Below are 22230 nucleotides of genomic sequence, written 5' to 3' on the forward strand. Positions count from 1 at the left end.
CTTCTAGGAACAAGCATGGTTAATTGTCTTTCTGGAAAGGACCAGAGGGCAGAGGCGCCCTTGTCCGGAGCCAAAATATGTCTAACCTGAAAAGACCTAGTAGAAACAGAACATCACGAGCAAGCAATTAACTCAGTCGCGGTAAAAAGGCGTCAAATTAGAGATAATTGTACACCTTTTACAGATGTGTCTGGCTCCTGAGGGGACAAAGAAGTACCACATGATCAGAACTGACAGTCCATTTGATCCAGGTGTTTAACATATAGACAGGCAGACCTGCTGCAATACAACACGATCCAACATGGACTCCATTAGCCTGGATGTAATTGAAACTCGGCTTGAGCTCTCGTTTTGTTGCTAAACTTTGAATAATTTGGTTCATTAGCCGGCGTTTCTTTTGCTTCTGTCACATTTTACTCAATGGGGCAAGATTTTTCACTACAATATACAGAATACTTCCTTCTTTGGAAATGGCACAAACAGGGAACTGTTAGTGTATTCTAGAACCCTGATGGCAGGAGAGACTGAAAAGAGTCAAGGGAAGCTTATAAAAGTTAACAGCATTTAATTACACAAAAGATGCGGTGGTGTACAAAATGAAATGTGCAAGTGGAGGCGCTCTCCTCATCCGACCGGTCAGCCCAGGTCAGCAGGTAGAAGAGGTCAATTCTTGGCTTGCTCTTCCTGTTGTCATCTGAGGTCTTCTCCTATTGGCCGGCGTCGTCGGGGGGGCGGGTCCAATGCAATTCCTGCCTTTTTCTGTTGTTAATTTACATCATTCTGGTGTCTGTGGTTATTTAAACATTCCCTAATAAACGTTATTCAGCGGCAATACATGAGTGCTAAACCCAGTGTGCTCAGTGTACAACATCACATGTCATTTCACCTTCGATTCACAGTTTGAAAATGCAGCATTTCGCCACATGCTAATGCTAACCGGAAGGGAATAATTTTCAGAATAAAAGTATTAAGTTAATAGTTATTGAACTTCCGGTTTCCAGAATAAAACTGATTTAAATTAAATAGTGTATTTAATTCAAATTACGCCATATCAACATTGTTTTTAATTTCTAACAGAACTCATAAATCTTTTGGTGCAGATAAAATACCCTAAACAAAAAAACACGTTTACTTTCTTTAAAGGGGCCTATTTTATCTACTGTGACATGTTTCCATGCTTTAATGTTCTATAAAGTCTTTATTTTTCCATACTGCCTCTTTTCACCCTCTGTCTGAAACCAGAGCCCAGTGATATCGTTGTGTTACGAACATCTTTACCAATATTCTTATTGTCTTAGGCTGGAGCCACACGAGAACGGTAACGGTCGTATCCGCTACAGTTCTCTATCATATAGACGGTTCGGCCACACGAGGCCGACAGGGAAATGCAGATAACGATAACGGGTCCCAAGGTGGGTAGAGCTGCGAAACGCTCTGGGGGGGCAAACGGCTCCGTGTCTACGCCCTATACGATCATTTTCTGATAACGATGACGCAATAGCCCCGCCTCTCCCCACCTCTCCTGCTCGCCCCGTGTCACCCGCGTCATTGCTGATGTGTTTTGCCAACAACAACAGTTTTCTGAGTGTTTTGAGCCAGGTCCCGGTATCTCACAGGACAGTGCACCCAGCAGGTGCCTCCAGCAGACCCCCCCCCCCCCCTCACGGCAGAGTTTCCGTTAGCCGAAATCTAATATTCTCCGGTCAAAATGTCACTTATTGTTTAGGTGTCCTTTGACACTCAGGCAGTCATATCATTATCTAGAACTAGCTAGATCTGATCGATATGGACATACACGCGAGTGAAGTCTAATCGGACAGGAGAGAGGGATCAGAGATCAGCTGCTGCTGACGGAGCAGTCTCGTGTGGAAGGACACGTTTCTGGTGCCTATCGCGTGTGGACGGAAGACTTTTTTGATAACGATTTTGGTTCGTTTGCGTTACCGTTCTCGTGTGGCTCAAGCCTTAGTTACATGTTGTGTATATGCTTTGTTATTTTTCACACGTCTGTTAAAAACACCTCCTCATCAGATGCAGGAGCTGCTGAGATCGTCTCCATGACTCTGACGGAGCTGTCGGTCTTTATGAAGAAGCAGGAGCTGGAGCTTCAGCTGAGAACAGAGAAGGAGAGGGAAGAGGGTGAGTATCCACTTAAATCAATAACAACATACGATCAGTGTTTGACTCAGCATGGAAAAACACCGGGACACATTGTGGGATATATCCACCAAAACCAAATTAAGTGTTCCATTGGGCCGTCCCAGAAAGAAGAAATGAACTGTTTTTGATTTCTCTTTGACGAGGCGTGGAGGCTCTAAAAAACATGAGCCAAACCACAGGGTTTCCTGACTCAAGTCTGCTTATCCAGTTCCAGTAGTGAAACAATATTTATTTATAAAGAACATAGCCCATAAATGCAGCCTAGATAATGTGTATAATAATTACCATGAGGGTGTAACACAATTTCACAATTTGTACCAAATGCAAAATTCAGATATTGTTACTATTATGTGAGGATCCTTCTTTTAGAGTTTACTTCATCTAAAAGAACCTGAGCTCATGCACTTTTACTAAAATATCCAAGATACTAACACATCCCTGTTTATATGCCTGTGTGTTTAGCTAGCTCTGCACAGTTATTGGTTTAAATCCCACTTGAGCCACTCGTACTAAAAATAAATGCACCTACAGTTCTGTGAACCGCTTTGGATCAGAGCATCTGCCAAATGGTACAAGATCCGCTGCCAAAGCTCGCTGCTTTAGACTTAAACATTTCCACTCTCTTTGGGGGGAAAGCAGAAGCCCAGAAATCTTCTTTCATTCTGTTTAGGAAAGCAGGTACTTGGCACTTGAAGCGCCGGCAGAAATATTTAAGCACAGATATTGGCATTCTGAACATACATGCAGGTTTAAAGCCTCCTAAATCCTCCTTATGTTGTTTCCGATGCAGCTGCCATCACTGAGGAGCTGCTGAAGATCACCGAGGAGAAGCAGGAGCTGTCGGGCCTGAGGGGCTTCGACTCTCCCTTCTACCACACCACTGAGACTCTGACTGGCTGTCAGGCACAAGACAAGACCCTCGCCAACGCCCAGCCCGGAGACCCCGTCACCCACCCTGTTGAATCGACGCCAGACAAAGGGGAGAACACCAGCGGGGCCGGGAGCGAAAGAGAAGGACGCGGAGCGGGGGACAGCAGGAGTTCAGCCCTCGATCAGTCCTGGTCCTTCCAGTCAGGATTCACCCCCATCGACCACCACCTGCACCGGAGCCCTTCAGCTCCAGACGACGAGGTGGGCAAGTTTGGGATGTTCTCCCCGAGCCCCTGCAGCAAGACCCCGGGGGCCATAATGCCCTACGAGTCGTTCTTTGACCTGGCTCTGCCCAGGGCCGTCTCGCTCTTCGTGGGCCAGAAGACGTCGGAGGCGGTGCACAAGGCGGCGCTGGAGAGGCTGCTGCAGCAGCAGGAGGAGGGCCTGGAGGACGGGGAGGAGGAGGGGGTAGTGACCGCTTCGCCACTGGAGGTGCTGGATCGCCTTGTTCAGCAGGGGAGCGACACCCATGATAAAGTTCTCAAGAGGTGAGGGGCTAACTTCAAATGAGTTTGTACTTTATTCAAGGTGTAATGGCCGTTTTATGTAATTATTTAGATTCGTTGTCGTGTAAAGAGGTTTTCCACCATTTTACTTTTGCACCTAACCCCAACTCTTTTTCAGCCTTATTTTTAACAACACTCAAATCACGTACATAGCATATTGAGACGATTTCCCCACAACTGTTCACAAGGCATACAGTTCTACAAGATTAGTCGAGGGTGCACTGTTTGACTCTCTGCTGTCACTGCCACGTGACAGCAGAGCTCCAGAATACCAACTCGTCAGATGATCGGCCGTCACACACAGCGCTTTATCTGTGAGTGGAATAGCATACTTGCATAAGAGCGTTACTGCGCCCTGTGCACACATGTTGTGTGAGCATGGGGCTGTGACGAGCGCAAGCCGGACCCTCCGTTCTCTGTCGTTAGTCAAGTTGACTGTTGAAGATTTGGAGATAGAATAGACAGTGCTTAATGTTTTTGTCCTGGCATGACGCCACTGAAAGCTATAAATTCCAACCATGGAAAGTTTACCTGGCACACACAAAAAAGTATAGCAAATGCAGCCATTTTGGTTCCAATCTATAACAATACAATCCCATTATTCCCACTACTTTTGTGAGTAAATGATCTCATGGAGTGGACAGTGCAGCCGTGGGGGAGGTGTTTGTGCTCGCTAGTTCTTTACTCTGTATGAAACTCATGTTGATCACACCGAGGAAACACTCGGTAAACAGATTACATCAAAACTCTCTCCTGTGCTCTTCCTGCCTAGGTAGCTTCCAGTCTGTTACTGCGGCCAAAAGAAAACAGCCCGTTGAGAACAAGCACGACATTGTTCAGCGTCCGTCGGCCCTTTTTTCTTTCTCCACACACACAGCAAACCGGTCAGAGCCAATAATACAACCGCGTCAGCAGAGTCAACTCTGAACACAGAACCATCTGGCTTCACTCATTTCACTCATCTATCACCCCCACGCCTGTCTTCCTCCGAGCCAAACACTGGCTGCTGCTGTTCATTGCATTACATGTCAACATGGTGGCCATATTGGTACAGTTAGGCCACGCCCCCTTTACATATCTATGTCTATCAAGACAGGAGGTTTAAAAACACCTCGCTGAATTTTTAACGCATTTTTAAGCAGTTTTGTTCGACAAAAAAAGTCAGGCATGTTTATTTTTGAAACCTTGTTAAATGTATCATGCAGTGTTTTTATATCAAAATACTTGAAACCAATAACTAGACTGCAGCAGTGACATTTCTACAATATAATATTTAAGATCAAATTACCCTATGTAATACATTTTTTATGGTTTTAGTATTTACTTTTAGTTGTATTCAAGATACTCTTTTGTTTCAGATGGTTTTATATTATAAATGCTGTTTGGTAGTTTATTCTTTAACAATGTAATATATCACCCTCCAATGTTTTACTACATTGTTAATGGCTTTTTTATTTAAGTGTAATTCATTTAAACAATAAACAATTACAAAAGATACTTAATTTAAAACATTCAAATATCTCCTGCATTGTTAAATTGCTGCTGAGATAGTTGTGTTTATATCTTTGGGAAATAAATAAAGATTTAAATGTATTTAATTAAAAAGATAAGCAATTACAAAAATACACTAAAGTTAAAATATTAAGTAAATTAATCCAGAAAGGACTTTAAACCTCTGATGACTAAGTACACATACAAGCAAATATGAAAAAAGGTTGCCTTACATACACATAAAGCTGGTGTAAATGACAATATAAACGGTGTGGATAGATTTTTTTTTTTTACTGATATTTATTGTACTTATTGTGATAAATTCAACATGTTTAAAATCCGTACAACATAGAACATGTTATTTCCTGTTGCTTGGGTCCAGCACTCCTTTAATTGGAGCATCCAAAAGCAGTGGCATGTGTTCTGTTTGAACTGGCAAAACCTGTGTTTCCTTTTGAATATGGCACAGTACTTGCGGTAAACTGGGAAAACCTGGTTCGAGATGTACTGTGTTTTGTAATACAACCAACATCAATAAAACATGGATGAATTTGGACACGGCAATATTTTTTCCCAATCCAAAAACCACAAGCGCTTCCCCGAACCCTTATTTATACACACATTTAAATGGCTACTGGAAGGACTTCTGTTTACGGTCTTATCCTGAGCAGCTTAAGAGAGAAACATCCGAGGCAGATCATCCTTCTAAAATGTTTTTCTTTCTCTCCTTTTTTCCCAGATTACCTTTGCCAAGTAAGTCAGCTGACTGGACGCACTTTGGAGGTAACGCACTGGCAGAGCAGCACTGCCGTACACTGATAAAAGACTCTATTATGAGGACTGCAGATGGAGCGTTATTCAGGCATGACTAGTGATTCGTCACAAGACGTGAACGGCACGTTAAAAACGTTACCCAGACAGACTGACAGGGAATGTGTTCAGCGGAGGGTTTTATCGAGAAGCACAAAGTTCCCACAGTCACGCAGAAACCCGATCAACTCAGAAATTCGAAAAGTTTGCCACTTATTAGAGATTTACTCCCCGTTTATTTACCTCCCCTGTGTGCATTCAGTCAGCCAGAGCCAGAATCTAATCTTCTCCAGCTGACGACAAAACAGAAACACTCTGTTGTTTTTTTTGAAAGCTCTCCGCCAACTTGTAATTACAACTGAAACGTAATCATCTCCCCGGGTTTGTGTGATGGGAGTCATTTCTCTCTAACTCTGCAAACCGATGTGACCTCTCTGGATCAGATTCCTCTAAATGCTCTTTCTCTGCCCTCTTCCCCTTCGTTAACAAGTGAAGCTCTGTGTGCAGCGTTATCTTGAAAGGGTACAGCATTTTCCACATTTTTAATTTGTTTACAATGTGATTAAATGGTTAAAGCAGCCTTAAAGGGATAGTACGGATGTCCTTGAGGTTGAGATGTGTATACTAATCCACAAGTCAGCCTGTTTTAAAGTCGAGGGCTGTCGGCATGCCACTGGTTTGGAGGAACACACAGGAGTATGAGAAAGGAAGCTAAGCATTGTTCTGCTTTGGATGGGGGCAGCACCAACATGTATTTCTTACAGCCCTTTCTGATCAGAGAGCTAAAACGGTTATATATGCACTCTTCAAACACACCAAACCCCTTTTTCAAATACAGATATTTTACCTTGCAGAACATAGAAACTCCCTCTGGGGGTAACTTTGGGATTTTAGCGTGTGCAGACTAGGGATGCCAGCGATTATTCGATTATTCGAATATTCTCTACAGTCTCCATAATCGAATATTATTTTTAAAAATCGATTTTATTTATATATTTTTTATTTTATTATTTATGTTTTTTTTTTTTTTTTCTGGCTTAGTTTCAACCAAAATATATATAAATATATATATATATATGCTAATAATAGTATTAATAATTGTCATTGGTCACACCACCAGTTTGTTTTACTGTAAACTTGGAGGAAGCCTGCATGCAGAGCAGACTGCTGCTGCAGCACGCTACACACCGACCCCGCCCCCCCTCTCCCTCACACGTGCGACTAAAGATGAACAAAGCGGCAGGTAAAAAGAGTTCCTCCTCGTGGAACTACTTCGAACTTACAAGTCCAAAGGAAGTTAAATGCAAGCTCTGCGAAAAGACGTTGGTCTATCACAGCTCAACCTCAACAATGCGTTGGCATTTGAGTGCGAAGCACGCCAAAGAGGTTACAGAGAAAGACGCAGCACAGCCGGCCATTACCGACTTCACTTCAAGGCCACGTCGTTGTGATGACATGCTAGTTTGTTGTTTGTACTGTTAAACATGTTCCAGTAAAGAAAGAAAAACGGAATTCCTTTTTTCTTTTTTTTTTCTCCCGCGGTCGAATAATCGATTATTATTCGCCAGGGCTGCCGAATAATCGATTTTGATCATGGTCAGTTTCTGGCGACCCTAGTGCAGACCATTTACATGCACGAAAACCTATATAACACACTATAGGAAAGGGAAAACCCCCAAAAATCTAAATAGGGCCTCTTTAACTTCTGTGCCGTAGTTTTCACCAAACTGGCGGTGTGCAGATTGTCATCTATTGTAAGTAATACAATGACTTTAGATATTTACTTAATACAACCTTAACATACGAACGGTCCCTTTTTAAGGTCAGCCAAGTAGAGTTCTAACCATCAGGTCAGAGGTTCAAATCAAAAGACAAGCTGATATAATCCTATCGCTGGATATGGATCCATAAAACAATCACCTTTCAATCCTGTTTGGCTGCGGGAAGCTTGCACCATGAGCCAAGGTACAAGTGATTCCTTTAAGTGCAGATTTGGAAATCTTATATCATTTCTTGAAACCGAAAAAGAACCAAGTCTTAGCACAATGCAGCTCACTTGTCTCAGTCTCCACCTAATTAGATTCCAGCATTTTGGTATGGGTTCAAAAATGTCCTTTGCAAATACAAAAAAACGCTTTTGTTCCGACGCCTAACCTTACTTTTCACTTGAAACCATTTTTGATTTAATAATAGAATCGAAAGTTTTCAAAAAGTAAATGCTGTACTCAATGACATTGGTAGATTAGATTAGATTTAGGTATGAAACTCTTTAATCAAATAGTAGATAAACAAGATCATTGATGTTACACCAGATGCTCAAGGCTAACTTTTGGACCTTGAGATATTTGTTATGCTGCTACAGTCAGCTTTTAGTCTGTACCAACAGAAGTAGGTAGAGGTTCAGAGTCTTGGACTGTAAACAGAGTTGTATGTATCTTTTGTGCAAAAGCTCATCCTTTTTCGCACGGTTTTTTTCCATTAAAATATAAGATCCATAGTATTTATACAGTATTTTATCTTTTGCACAGTCATTTAATTATCTGTAATATTCTGGTGTGTGTGTCCGAGGGGTAAATTAGGTTCAGGGTTCGTAGCTTCATTTTAGGGGAAGAAATTCTATAAATATATATTTTTAAAAAATGATATATTTAAAATACAAAATGTGCAATAATAAGATGAATAGAATACAAATATTTAATATATATGCATATTGTACAAAACAATTGATTTGCAACCATTCCACTCTAACTACAGTGCTATTAAAGTATTAACTACAATCCTAATGATGAAAACCTGACTATTGCTTGAAATGTGCAATAATATACACCTCAATGCACATTTAAACTTGAATGTGTGTCATGATTGCGACCTTGTTATTTACACTATTATTCCCGCGGGCTCCCCAGGTTCTGCCCCGCTGGACGAGCTCCACACGCTGCGCAGCCAGCTGCTGCTGCTGCACAACCAGCTGCTGTACGAGCGCTACAAGAGGGAGCAGCACGCCGTGCGCAACCGCCGCCTCCTCCGCCGCATCATCAACGCCACCGCGCTGGAGGAGCAGAACAACGCCATGGCAAGTTTGCACGTTATCTTTTTCATGAGATGAGCCCTACGCAAAAACAGTAACGCATCTAAGTACTTCAAAGATATCTTCAGAGGCATTTAAAAACTCCAGCTGTCAAATGAGTCAAGAATCATATGTAGGACGCCACAGAGAAGCTGTGACTGAAGTTGTTTTGGTGACCCAGACAACAAGTGATGCTTTCAAAGAAGGTTGTTCTGTCTCATAGATGAAATGTAAACAACGTGGTGAAACACTGACGCATTCATGCAGCAATCAGCGGAAACTGGTGCTTGGTAATTGAGTTTTGTTAAGGGGAAAAATGCCCTCACTAAGGGTGTGTTCGCACTGCAAGGCTTTGTGCTCTATTTGGAATAAATTTGCTAAATCAGATTTTCTTTTACATGTGTCAGATTCCTGTGTGAACCGGTCATGTTTCTGGATTGACCCAAATGCAAAAAGAACAATCCCATCACACTTGGCATGCTGTCATAGGAAATTAAACATGAAGGCCACTTGCGTAAGCTTTTGCGGTTTGATTTGTTAGCAGTGGTTAGCGTCAGGAGTATGTCTGTTTTCTATTCACTGAGTGGATCGGGCTAGCACAGAATGTAAAGGACTTTTTCCATCTAGTGAAATAAAAGTCACACCAATTCCAACCTGTATCTGATTTTAGTTGTCCGAAAAAAGTAAAATCCAAATCATATTCCAGAAAGATCAGACTCCATGTGATTTTTCTGTTCACCCTATTATAAAAAAACCCTGAGTCACACAGGCACAGAAAAAACATTCCATTTTAGGACACTTTTTCCAGCAGTGTGAACGCAGCAAAAAAGACCGTCTGGACTGCACAATTTGCTGCAAAGTGCTTTAAAAGATCTATTTTCTCTAACCGCTTCACACTTTGTGCTTATTTTGTGTGTGTGTGTGTGTGTGTGTGTGTGTGTGTGTGCAGAAGGACCAGCTGAACCTGCAGAGCGTGGACATCGTGTCTCTGAGGGAGAGTCTGCAGGTGGAGCAGCAGCGCTACAGGCAGCTGTGGGACGACCGGGAGACGGTGGTGACGCGACTGCACAGTCAGATCAGACAGCTGCAGCAGGGCCGGGACGACTACTACACCAAGAACCAGGAGCTGCAGGTACACATCCTTCACCTCGATATACACATTACATATCAGACTGTACAAATACACGTGTCCACAGTTTTTGCATTTGTAAGATATCTTGTAAATGTCTTTAATCTGATTTTGTGTTCAGAGTAAATTGCAAGAGGGTCAGAAAAGGATAGATGATCTGGAGGCGGAGCTTCAGAGGGCCAACAACAAAGTCTGCCACACTGGTCACCTTCTCAACCAGATGACTATCAAGGTACGAAAACACCTGAGTCATGGTCTGATTATAATCATGTATTTGCCAGTTTCAGGTGGTTTATTCAGTACAAGAGCCTGTGCTCTGAAACGATTTGTATTACTGTTGGTACGGATGTGTAAAAGTAAACCGGCTTCAATACATTGCTGCTATATTATTACTGGAAGTTGAATTGAACTGGTGTTTCTGCCATGGAAAAATGTCAGCCTTTACATTACAATATGTTACGTCTCGTTTAGCTGATGCTTCCAACGGGACTTACAATAGGTGCAATGCAATGAACACAAAAATCCTGCATATAAATTCCAAAAAGCCAAACTTTTCTGTGCTAAATACAAAAGTGACGCTTCCAGTTCAACTTGTTCAGGGTGTCTTCTGTTTTTTTATCTTTCATGTCTGGGCAGGTTTTACATTTCACATAAGCAGATGAACGCGTCTCTGCTCACTAACACTGATCACTACCACACAGCATTAAGTTGCTCTTAGTTTAATCAGAAATAGGGTTTAGTCGCTGCCATTCAGGCTCCTCTGGTGAAAATAAAAATCCACCTTCTTTTGCATTATAAACAAATAGTATAGTTACTCAAAACTCTAATATATAAAATACATATCAACGAACATAAGAGGACAAAAACCTAGAAAGAGACATAAGTAAAAGTAAAGAAAGAAGAAAAACAGAAATGATAAACGTCAATTTACAGAATATAGTAGGAAACTTCATTAATTAAAAAATAGCACAAGTACATTTAATGTCAACGACCAACCAGAGAGCCATTAATAATGTGTGTCAGATTTCTTAATGCCTTTTCCTGCCTTTCTATAAAAAGAACTTGGGCAGGATAGTGATTAGACAGTTGGGTCAGACTATAGGAGGGTTACAGCAGCACATGCCCCCCCCCCCCCCCCCCCTCTGTAGTCTGCACACTGTCCAAGGGCTCCGTTGCCTTGGAAATGCTGTCTCTCCTTCTCTATTTTTGGGTCAGCGGCACAGGGGGTCCGGGTGTTTTTCTGCCTCCTGGGGTTTGTGTGAGGTCTGTTTTAAATCCTCTGACCCAGGAAACAGGGATTTAGTGGACTAAAGGTCTATTTGTGATATTCAGCCAGAAGAAATAGCCCGTATAGTTTAGTATTCTCTCATATCAAGGCCTGGGGATGAATTTTTTAAGAGCATTTTAATAGGAACAGAGAAATAAAGTGAACTTCCGCCACAGATGTGTATGCTGGGATGTGCACGCCATTAATGACTCATTCCGCCGTACTCAGTGTTGATGCTTTCCCAGATATTTCGGGACAGGTGTGATTTGTAGTATAATTGCTGTTTTGCCCTCCATCGTCATTGTTTGTCTTGCGTGTCCTTCAGCTGAGCAACAGCGAGAGCACCCAGCAGCAGATGAGCTTCCTGAACAAGCAGCTGCTGCTCCTCGGGGAGGCGCACAAGCTGTCCATGCAGGACCTGCAGCACGGAGGCACCGATAACACCAAGGTACGCTGGAGAGAGGGTGTGTCTGTGTGTGGGACAGGTGCAAAGGACCACAGAGACAATATAGGAACACTAACTTACTGGTATTACTGGCTTACAGTTCCCTAACTTAGTACTCTTACCACCCTGGGAAAATACTCTGTTACAAGGAACAGTCCTGCCTATTATCATGGTATTTTTAGAATAATATTACTACTGGATTAATGAGTAAATTGCATTTTCCTGCTGTTTATGTTTTAGGTTTGGTAGTTTAATCTCCATTAAAGAATTATATTGTATCAGGTTATCATATGTTTGAAGCTTTGTCCGTATTCTGTGAGAAAGACGCGTCTCTAAAAAAAGTTCAGCTTTTGTAATTTGTACAATATTTCCCAATGAGATTTAATGGAATATAAAGTAGCTATAGGGAAACACTCATTTTGATTAAGTACCTTAATCTCATACTTAATAGGATCATTTAGTGTGGTTTTAATTGCATCTCATCTCTAGCTCCATTGTTTGTAAAGTCTGGAAGTAGACATTACAAAGCGTAGGGGTCCAACTGTCTCCTAATCTCTTGTATTTCTTAATCCTTTCTTCGCTTTGTGCCCGTGTGGACACTGACCCTCCACCACGCAGGAGACCCAGATGCGGAAGGTGTCTTACGGGAACGAGGTGGAGACCCTGAAGCAAAGCCTGCTGGTCCAGGGTCAGAAACTGGAGGCGGCCCAGCAGAGAGTCGCCGAGCTGGAGACGCACCTCTCCAAGAAGGAACACCTCATCGCCGAGCAGAAGAAGTTCCTGGAGGATGTGAAGTGTCAAGCAAAGTGAGTCTGAACCTCCAAGTCCTCACAAGAAGCTTCACATATCCTCTGTGCCCTCTTCATCTGTGTTGGGAAAATACTGTATGTACTCTTCCAATATCAGAGTAGCACATGATAACGAAGGGCCTGTGTACGTAACCGGATGTATGATTACCCAGAAGAGCATCGGGACACACTGTTTTAGGCATATGATAGCTATGTGACGAGGATAATAAATACATGTATCCCGATATTGAAGCTCAAGCCGGTGACGAGTGATATCTTTCCTAACAATCTTCCTCTCTCTGTTTGCAGGGCGGAGCTGCAGGCCTCCGACAGCAGGTATCAGGCGCAGAGGAGGATCACTCAGACTCTGCAGACTGAACTCCTGCAGCTCTACAGCAGGGTGGAGATGGAGGCTCCTGTCAGCACCGTCAGCAGTCCACCACCAGGGGGCAGAGCTGACCCACAGACTTGTGCTGACTCCAGGTCAGGCGCAGCACATTTTCTTTAGTGAGCTGTTGTGTTGTGTTGCGATTTCACTGCTAAAATTACCACTCGATTCAATCTACGTAAGCTATGTTTTGTAATGGTCCCCAATCTTTGTGCATTGTGAGAGTTTAAACTGACCAGTGTGATGCTCACATGTGGTATGTCTTATGAGCAACACCAAACATGTTATATTTGTACTTTTTTAACCCATTTATAAAAGCCTAAATATATTAAAACTATCAACTATGACTGTATTTAATGTAACAAATTGAAGAGTAAAAAAAGAAACAGATTTCAGCAATTTTTTTTATATCTTGTTTATCATCCAATGGTAAATATCTTGGGTTATGCACTTCTAAGTTAAATTGGTCATTTGGACCCCTGTAAACATTATGAATTTAGTTTGTGTCTCATTGTGCTTTGTAAGTGCTTACATTTCGTCACCTTTACTATATTAGTGAAAGCAGTGCCTTCACCTAAATGATATATTTAACTAACTTTGGAGTAAAACCTGATACAATAGTGATACCTGATTGTGTCAGATACTGTATGAATGAATGTTATCTATGCAATCATTTAAATATTAGTGGCCAGTTAAATACAGTTTTTGTATCATCTGATCAATCAATTGTTTTCTGGGTCCTTTTTTGTAACGTGTTAATATTTTTCTCCTCCACAGTGTCACGGTGCCAGGTGGACGAAGCAAACCTCACACCATCGAGGAGTTGGTAGACGGTAGACCGCCCCGAGACTCCTCCCGGGGCAACAGCAGCACTTTATCGCCACGGCAACCAAAGGTGAGCAACTCTTCCAAGACGGCGGCGGCGGCCAACTCCATGAACGGCAGCCAGGACCCGGCCCCCCCGCCCCTGTTGGTGGAGTCCTCCCTGACCTGTCCCTACGGCAACCCGCTCACTCTCCTGCCCCCCTGCGACGCACCGATAACCGTGGGCTCCTACCCCAGCGCCAAGAGCTTCCTGGGCATGAGGGCCCGCGAGCTGTTCCGCAACAAGAGCGAGAGCCAGTGCGACACGGAGCAACCGGCGACGCGTTTGTCTGGTCTTGCCCACGGCCTGAAGACGGATATGTGCGTGGAGCCGTCCTGCCCAGGTTACGGTGCCCCCATTGGTCCTGTACCTTCCTCCACTCCAACCCCAACCCCTGCCACCCCTCTCACTGTGCCCACCCCCTCTGAGCCCAAGCAGCGGGCCACCAGCCAGGAAAGTCCCCGCAGGAAGGCAGCGTCAGCCTCAGGTGGAGGGAGGGATCAGGCGGGGTCAGGGCGCCCCCGGCAGCAGCAGCTAAAGATCATGGACTACAACGAAACACACCACGAGCACAGCTAGAGACACGGATCTGAGGCGGGACGCAGGGCGGAGGCCGAGAGACTACAAGTTTTAAACGATGGAGAAGAGCTACAAATCAGCTAAAGAGTTGACATGTCAGTGACTCTTTGGAATTCAGTGTTATTTGTTCAAATCCTCTGAGTGGACAACAGGATTTCCAACAATGTTTTCCTACATTCTTTTTTTCCCCTGAAAAATGTTGACAAGGATACAAAGTTGATGAGTTGTTACCAGTGGAGATGCTAGTGGTATGCATTTAGATTGTATGCAAAGATGCTCATGCTAGCAAGATGCAGTTATCGATAACTGTGTGACACTGTGAGTCTGAAGATTAAATGATAAATGAATCCAAATGACAAAAAACCCAACTTTGCTTGAAAACATTTACCCATATTTTTCAGATATTTGTCGCTTTATTACGCCTTCACAGCAAACACAATGGTAGCAGCAACTTCTGAAACAGTGTCACGGTTACTTTGGATAATCAACACACTTTTCTGAATTTGTACTGGAACTACTTTCTAGTGAAGAAATAGTCCCTTTGAAAACGAATTATAGTGAGTGTTGTGGAGTCACATGGACACTATTTGACAAAGACGGGCTGTGATATTTTTTAGATGTCAGTTGTAACTTCTGAGGGCACCACAATTATAGCTTATTTCACCACCATTGTGTTGCTTATGAAAACAGGAATCTAAGAGACAAACATCTCAAAATTTGGACAGATACAACAATATACTATTAGAGTTAAGTGAGAATTCCTTTTTGTAGTTTGGATGTGCTAACCCTTTAAAATCCAAACAAAGAGCTAGTGATGTTACATCTGTCAGGCATGCTTTGGCGTTGACCGCGGACCGAAATATATGTTTGATATCAGAATGCATGTTGAGGGTTACATCAAAGCGGTTGAGGTGATAAGTACCTACAAGACGCTTCGTTTACTATGGGGAAACTTTGAAGTGAAACCACTTGAAGAACTGACATTTCCATACAAAACTCAATTGAGTTTTTGTCCAAATTAAGTCAGAGAGAGAATGTGTGTTTGCAAAAAGGCAAGCATGTAGGTCGTGTTGTTTTGCGTATTTCAGCTGAAATGAGGAAAGTGTATGAAAATGTAAAACTGAACTTGTTTGCATTCTTATGAATTCCATTGTACCTTTTATGTTTTATTTATTCAGCCATGAAGGGCTCCCATGACGTACATATCCTACATTTGAATCAGACCTGGCAAGTAGCGCAAGCTATAAAAAGTAATCTTTCTCTGTTGAAAGGTGATTACGGAATTGTGTTTTTTTCTCATGTTAAGTGTACATTCAGCTAGTACAGCCTGGGAAACAAACAAATTATATCTTGTCAAATCAGGTTTCCTTCTGCGGGTCTGATAAACTGGGAGTTACCTCGTTTTCTTCTGATTATTAGAAGTAAACTCTGGCATTGAAAGTCGTCTAAATCCTGTTGTCCACCTGGAACTCCTGCTGTCACTTCCTTTTGCCTCGCTATTCTAAAGCATGTTCAACAATCCACTTTAAATGCCAACAGTAGTAACTACCGCAAACCAAGACAGAAGGTACAATCAGCACAAACTGAAGAAACCAGGACTCTGACCAGAGCTGGAGATATCTGGGATAAAATGGCAAAAAGGAAGTTCTTAAAGCAGTGGCTTGTGTTTAACTGTGAACAATAAAGATCGTCTTCAATGTTTTGCACTACAATTCTGAGTTTGGCTTTTTTTCTTCTGTCGCCTAATGTAATCCCCTCCATTCGTACCTCTGTGGAAATGTAGCATCATGGTGTTTTTTCATTATGGCCAGTTGAGTTTGGTTTGGGGACGAGACACTTTCAGGTGTTTGCACATCGAATAGTCAGTCTGTCCTTCTAAACTGTGTTGTTGGTTTTCAGCTCAATTGAAAACAGAAAGACAATCAAGGAGTTTCTCACGACAGTACAACATTGGATGATTGTCAACCCTGTGAAATAACACCCAACTACGCACAAAAGCACAGGTGTGACTAGAATATACAAATATATAAAATAGGTAATTTTTTGTAATTTTCTTGACCATATTTTCCTTTTAGTGTAGGCTACCACAGTATACTCAATATATTTGGTTTTTCAGTTGTTATTCACACACTTAATGCAATTTAGAAATGGGCAATTTTCACCCCTTTCCACTATTTTTAAATGCGCAGTCAGATTTTTACCCATTTTTACAGTTTTAGATTAGTTTCCCCATCTAAATAGGGAAACCCGGGGCTCAGAGGGGATACATTTAGCCATTTGTAATATTTGTGTTCAATAGAAAAAAAGGGTTTAAAAACATACAGGAATAGTCAAATGGATTGATTGTATTGACGCAGTTCTTGTAAGAGTATTTTTATCATTCGAAAACTTTTTCCCACTCTCGTTTCTGTCCTTAACCACCCATTAGCTTAGTTTAGCATACACCGCTAGTTTAGCCCTGTTCATGGTTTAAAAACCGCCCAGCTGAATTTAATGAGGCGAATTAACCTGCCTCTGCCTTATCGTAGCATATATTAATTACTGTAATGAATGGATATCGTATTTTCAACTAACGTAAACTCTCAGTATAAGACGGCCACATTTTCCAAAATGTATTTTTTCTTCAATAAATACAGAGGTAAGTCTAAAAAGTTCTCAAATTCAACATTTCGGTTTCGTTAGCAAAACACAAGATGGCGAATTAGCCAGTTCCTGCAGCAACATGGAGTTTAATTTGACTACATGCATGACAACTGTAATTTCTTAAGTGTTACTTGGTATTTAAGAGAAAAGAACGTTAACAATTGTACATAATTTACAAACATGCTTTAAAAACAATAGGACATGGACAGTAGGCAGGACAGTAACGAAGGTACGCCTACATGTTAATTATTCACATATGACATTGACGATTTAAGAGGATATTTATTTACTAGCCTGCTTAAGTCTTAAGGAATATCTCATAACCTTGTACAGTGAATCTACATTTTCAAATGTAAAGTGGGAGGTTGTGCTTTTAAATAGAAGTAATCTGCATGCTGAAAGACCTTGCTAAAGTGGAAGTGAGTCCTCTTTGTAATGCCTACCCAAAGTACAGCCAATACCAAATGTGCCAAATCAGGCAATATGTATATAATTTATATTCATTTTGATATATGATAGTCTATCCACTAATTTCGTGAGTTGAGGGTTTGTGTCTGGATTTAAAGATATACTGTTGACACTCAAAATATTGAATTTAGCTTGATTAGGCCTTTTTATTTATTTGTTGTATGTTTTCTAGTCCAAAGACAGTTGTTCTTGAAATACTCTCTTCCAATAACCTCAAATGTATTGTTGGAAATGTTTTCATAATATACAATATTCTTTCTTCACACTCCTGTTTGCGTCCCTGTTTCTTTATTGTTTGTATTTACTTGTATCCTTCTGTTTGTTGTCCTGTTTCCACCAGAGGACACTGTTGCTCCAAAATGCAGCCCACTCCACAGCCATGTTGGGATCAACAGGTAAGACAGTGTGGTAAATACGGTGTTACACAGATGATGATTGAACATGATCCACATGCTTAGGCTGTTAATGGTACTGTTCAATATGACAGCTGAATTGATGATATTGACGAGAAGTGCTGTTATTTTTCCTGTTTTGTTCCTGTTATATTTCAGTCTAGGAAATGGTATCGCAACTGTTGAAAAAGCAGAAACACCTTCTGTAAACACAGCATACAATACATTCAATAAAATATGACTGATGCTTAAACAAAAGTTGATTCATACAATTACATTCATCCTATTTATTCATGAATCTATTTGAATTGTATTACACAAATGTGAATGTAACAGAATTCTGTCTCTTTGTGTTAGTATTTTTTTATGTGCGAATGTACATACGTGATGATGTGTTTTATCAGCTCCTAGTCCCCAGGCCTGGCTGTGAACTCTCATCCTGTTTCCAGGACTGAATCATTTTTTGTGAGTACAACCGACCAAGTATGATTAGTTTATCAAACGTGTGCATATGTATTTCACGAGTGAGTCCAAAAAAAAAAAAAAAGAAGTGGTATGATTAATTTACCAGCATTCCGCAGGGTCAAGGAAATTGATGCAGGATAATTGGGCACGCAGGGAATCCTTGGCAATTTGTGCTTTCAGACTCTACTTGAGAAATTAGATGTCAGTGCAAATGTGAAATTGCTCCTCAATGTTCTCAAAGATTCCATGAAAATTTAAACATAAATCTTAAGTATTTCCAGCAAAGGGATTCTTCCCCTTTTTTTTTTTAGTGCCAACTTGAAATGAAGCCCTGTGAAAATGATCTGAATGAAAGTGTGTGTGAGGGGGGGGGGGGAGACATGCGAGCTTGTGTAAAGTTGGGGCTGCACTCGGAGGAGGATGTTCGGGGCTCATGCTCTCGGTAAAATCCTCATGCAAGAATTCATTAGGTTCTTCTATTTGACAGGAAGTAAAGTTTGAATTCATCTGAAGATGTGTAATTATAATATTGGAGATGTATACACCTATAGCGAAGAAATATAACTCAGACGGAGCAGTATACCCTAGTTTTTTATTCTCCGGTTGTCAGTTTCGAAGTTGTAGGTACAAACGTGTGACACATGTGTTCATTTGAATGAAAATAAATTACACAGCAGTGAATAATTGATATAAAGGAGAATACATTTGTCAAGTTCGGATAGTTCACTGATTGATAAAGTTCCTGTGTATGTTTCAATTTGAAGGACGTATTTATGTTGAAAAGCATCTCTGATAAACCATTTGTTTTTAATTCACTGGTCATTAATTACATGTTATCAATTTAGCCCTATAACAAGCAACACTGAAAATTAATAAATCATCCTCATCAGATCCTAACTTGTGGGAAATTTGATATTAATGCGAGATCAAGATAAACTGATCGCTTAAAAGTCTCGCTCCAAACTTGTAGTTATATTCAAATGTTAGTGTTTATTCCTCACGGACACACAGTGCTAAAAGAAAATGCTAAACAAGAATATTTTTGCTAAGCATACTACATACTGACACTCTGGAAAACGGCTTCATTTGTCCTCATTAAAAGCTTAAAAGTCCATGAATAAATAATCATTAAAGAGGATACTTTTTCCCCCTTTTCTTTTTCTATCTTCGGCCTTATGCAAAAACACTCACTGACTAAATAAATATGCTCCGTAAAGGCTGTTTAGAAGCGTGCCCTCCCCCCTCTACTTCCACATTTAGAAATCTGACATGCACCTAAAGATCAGTTCCTACATTGGCTGTTGCCGTTGGAGGGAAAAATTGGACCTCCGAGAGTCAACTTAATGCAATTAAGTGAGGATGATGAGTCTTTCTCTCTCTGTGCTGCTTGAATCCGTAAGCAAGGCGGTATAAAAACTTGAAGGCAAGAAGAAAAGAAAAATGAGGATGAGCGTGCACAGACGGGTCCCAGCGGTTTAATTATTTTAATTATCTCTCCTCTTTTAGCTTTCCTAAAAAAAGAGGCCATTAAAGGATGCCCGTTTGGGTTAATCTGATTAAAAAAACAAGATGGAGGGAGAGATGAAAGGCTGCAGATGTCAGTGCTAATCAGGGGAGTTAAGACTGCTATTTGTGAACTGGGACGGTTGTTAAAGTGGGTAGAAAGTGCGTGAAGTGTGAGTGTTTTTCTAAATGCGTTTCTCCTCACTTCAAAACACCTCCTTCCTGCAGCCTCTGTTGATAAACTCCCTCTCTTGCATCTCCTCAAACTAACGCCATGTTTGATTCTCCGCCGCGCTCTGTAACTGCGCTGGCAGCAGGTCAGGCAAACACAGCGCGACTGGAGAGGCATGTTAAAAGTTTAACTTTAGTCCCCAGTGCAACGGCTTCATCTTCGCAAAGGAAGATGCCATTTGATGAAGTGATGAAAGCGGCATAGGCAATTAGCAACAACAGAATTCACATTTCTTCAGATTTCTGCTGAATCTCGGCCAATAAGGCATTATCGATTTACCAGTCATTTCTGTTATTAACTTGGTCTTTAAAGTGTTATTTTCTTAAACAGAAGAAGAAAGTCCGTCAGTTTCCTCTGCAGATGAGTCATTTCATGTATTTAGAAAACGGTGTTTTTCTTGCTAGTTTCAATACGCATGTACAAAACATTAGTGTGCTCAAATCACTCAGAATGACCTTTTGAAATCTGCAACATTATGTCAGATCCTGTGTTTAACAAAGAGGATTTAAAGAGACAGTTTTGGTATTTCATTTTGAACGTTTCAAGAAACAGATGGTCGTTTCTAGGATTGCTTTTTTTTTTTTAAATGTAATACATTGTTTCTAACAGCAAACATGTAAAACTGACTTGATAAGATAGAGAGGACTTCTGCAGTGTAATTATTTGATATAGTCATGCTGTAGGAAGCTGTATACTTTGCATCACTCAGCAGATGCAACACTGTCAGCTCTGATAACGCAGGCAGTTGTTACAGTTCCTCCTGACTGCAGAGCTTGACATTTGTTCAGGCAAGAATGAGCACAAACCCAGCACAGGTGTTGAGCCGCAGCGTGGTCGAGAGAGGAGGGGAAAGGAGAGGTGAAAAAACAAACAAAGATCTACTTTCAAACTAAATCAAGCAGAAGGAATGTCCTGAGTGTGTACAGAGATGGACGGGAGCCCATGCAATATTAAAGCGCCATGTCTGGCGATGCCAACCATGCCACTCCTCTCCGAGCCTCCCGCCCTCCCGGCTTCCCGGCCATCGGCTCTTCCCTCAAGGTGACACTTCAAAGCGGGCACGCAGACGTGGCAGGCCTGGCTGTCGGCATGGAGCCAGCCCCCCCTTCCCCTCCTCCCTTCCTCCTCTCTCTCCCGCCCACCACCCATTCTACCCCCACCACCGCCACCACCTCAAAGACACAGCTCCTTCCCCTGCTGGGCCAGGTCAGCGCCAAGATCCACACCGCTCGCCGCCTCGGGAGCCGCTGTCAAAAGACTCTTCCCCACAAGCTTAATTAATAACGGGCCATTCCTAATGCAAACCCTCCGAATCTGCAGCCTGTTTCGCTCCCATCCTATTGGTGAGTTCTGAGGCCTCGGCAGAAGGCAGACAAGCAGAGGGTGGCTGGTTGGGGATGCATCCAAATAATTAGAATTTCGATGATTGGGATTCACATGCATTATTCTCCACGCTTTATAACCTATTTTCTGTGGTGTACAGTGCCTGCCCGCCTGCCCGCCTGTTTTTTTCTTTTAAAGACGTCTCTCTTCTGCAGATGATTGGAGACACTCCAACCAAAGAATATAGGGCGGCTGTCCTCGGCCCTTCTTGACAGGTGGGGAATGAAAAACCTAAATGTACACACACATACACACACCCAGTCTGCATCAGCTGGGTCCAGGGCCCGTAATCACCTTTCAAACCTGGAGGGAGAATTTTAGAGTGCGCAGTGATCGATATTTGCCGATCCGTCTAGCCGCATCAACCTCAAATAAAAGCAGAGTGCAGGAGACAAGGCAGCACCGGCAGGTCGTGGGGAGGTCTGTGGCGCCCCGTTTGATGTCTGTGAGAGCGCTCATCAGTGTGTAGAACCGGCCTCATCTCGGCACGCCGGGTCACCGCCGCCTCACCCCGCGCAGCGCACGGCTGATTGTCTCGCTGTCGGGGCGGGTGGGGTTGTTGTTTTCCGAGGTGAGAGGACGGATCCTTTCCGCAAGCTGGGCTTCGGTTTTTTAATAGGGCCCTAGCTCCGGCACCTTGCAGGCCCACTCAGGCCGACACGCTGATGATGAGGAGGGGAACTCGTCCAAAAAGCACTCCTCCTCCTCCTACTGCTGCC

The 22230-nt window shown here is 42.2% G+C and overlaps 1 protein-coding gene across 2 annotated transcripts in view; it reads left to right on the forward strand.

The window, feature by feature from the left end:
- The window catches only part of tsc1b (TSC complex subunit 1b), a 28750-nt gene extending 12613 nt beyond the window's left edge, over positions 1-16137 (forward strand). The window contains exons 13-22 of one of the 2 annotated variants that reach the window (XM_071204954.1): positions 2032-2139; positions 2951-3578; positions 5827-5870; positions 8804-8970; positions 9914-10096; positions 10215-10325; positions 11686-11808; positions 12424-12611; positions 12903-13076; positions 13759-16137. In XM_071204954.1, the coding sequence (XP_071061055.1) occupies positions 2032-2139; positions 2951-3578; positions 5827-5870; positions 8804-8970; positions 9914-10096; positions 10215-10325; positions 11686-11808; positions 12424-12611; positions 12903-13076; positions 13759-14425 (2393 nt within the window). In that variant the 3' untranslated portion in view covers positions 14426-16137. The remainder of the gene's footprint in view (positions 1-2031; positions 2140-2950; positions 3579-5826; positions 5871-8803; positions 8971-9913; positions 10097-10214; positions 10326-11685; positions 11809-12423; positions 12612-12902; positions 13077-13758) is intronic. The other variant, XM_071204953.1, reaches the window with a different exon arrangement.
- Positions 16138-22230: the final 6093 nt, after the last annotated feature.

The sequence above is a fragment of the Pseudochaenichthys georgianus genome, chromosome 12 (assembly GCF_902827115.2).
Source record: "Pseudochaenichthys georgianus chromosome 12, fPseGeo1.2, whole genome shotgun sequence".
Classification (NCBI taxonomy): domain Eukaryota; kingdom Metazoa; phylum Chordata; class Actinopteri; order Perciformes; family Channichthyidae; genus Pseudochaenichthys; species Pseudochaenichthys georgianus.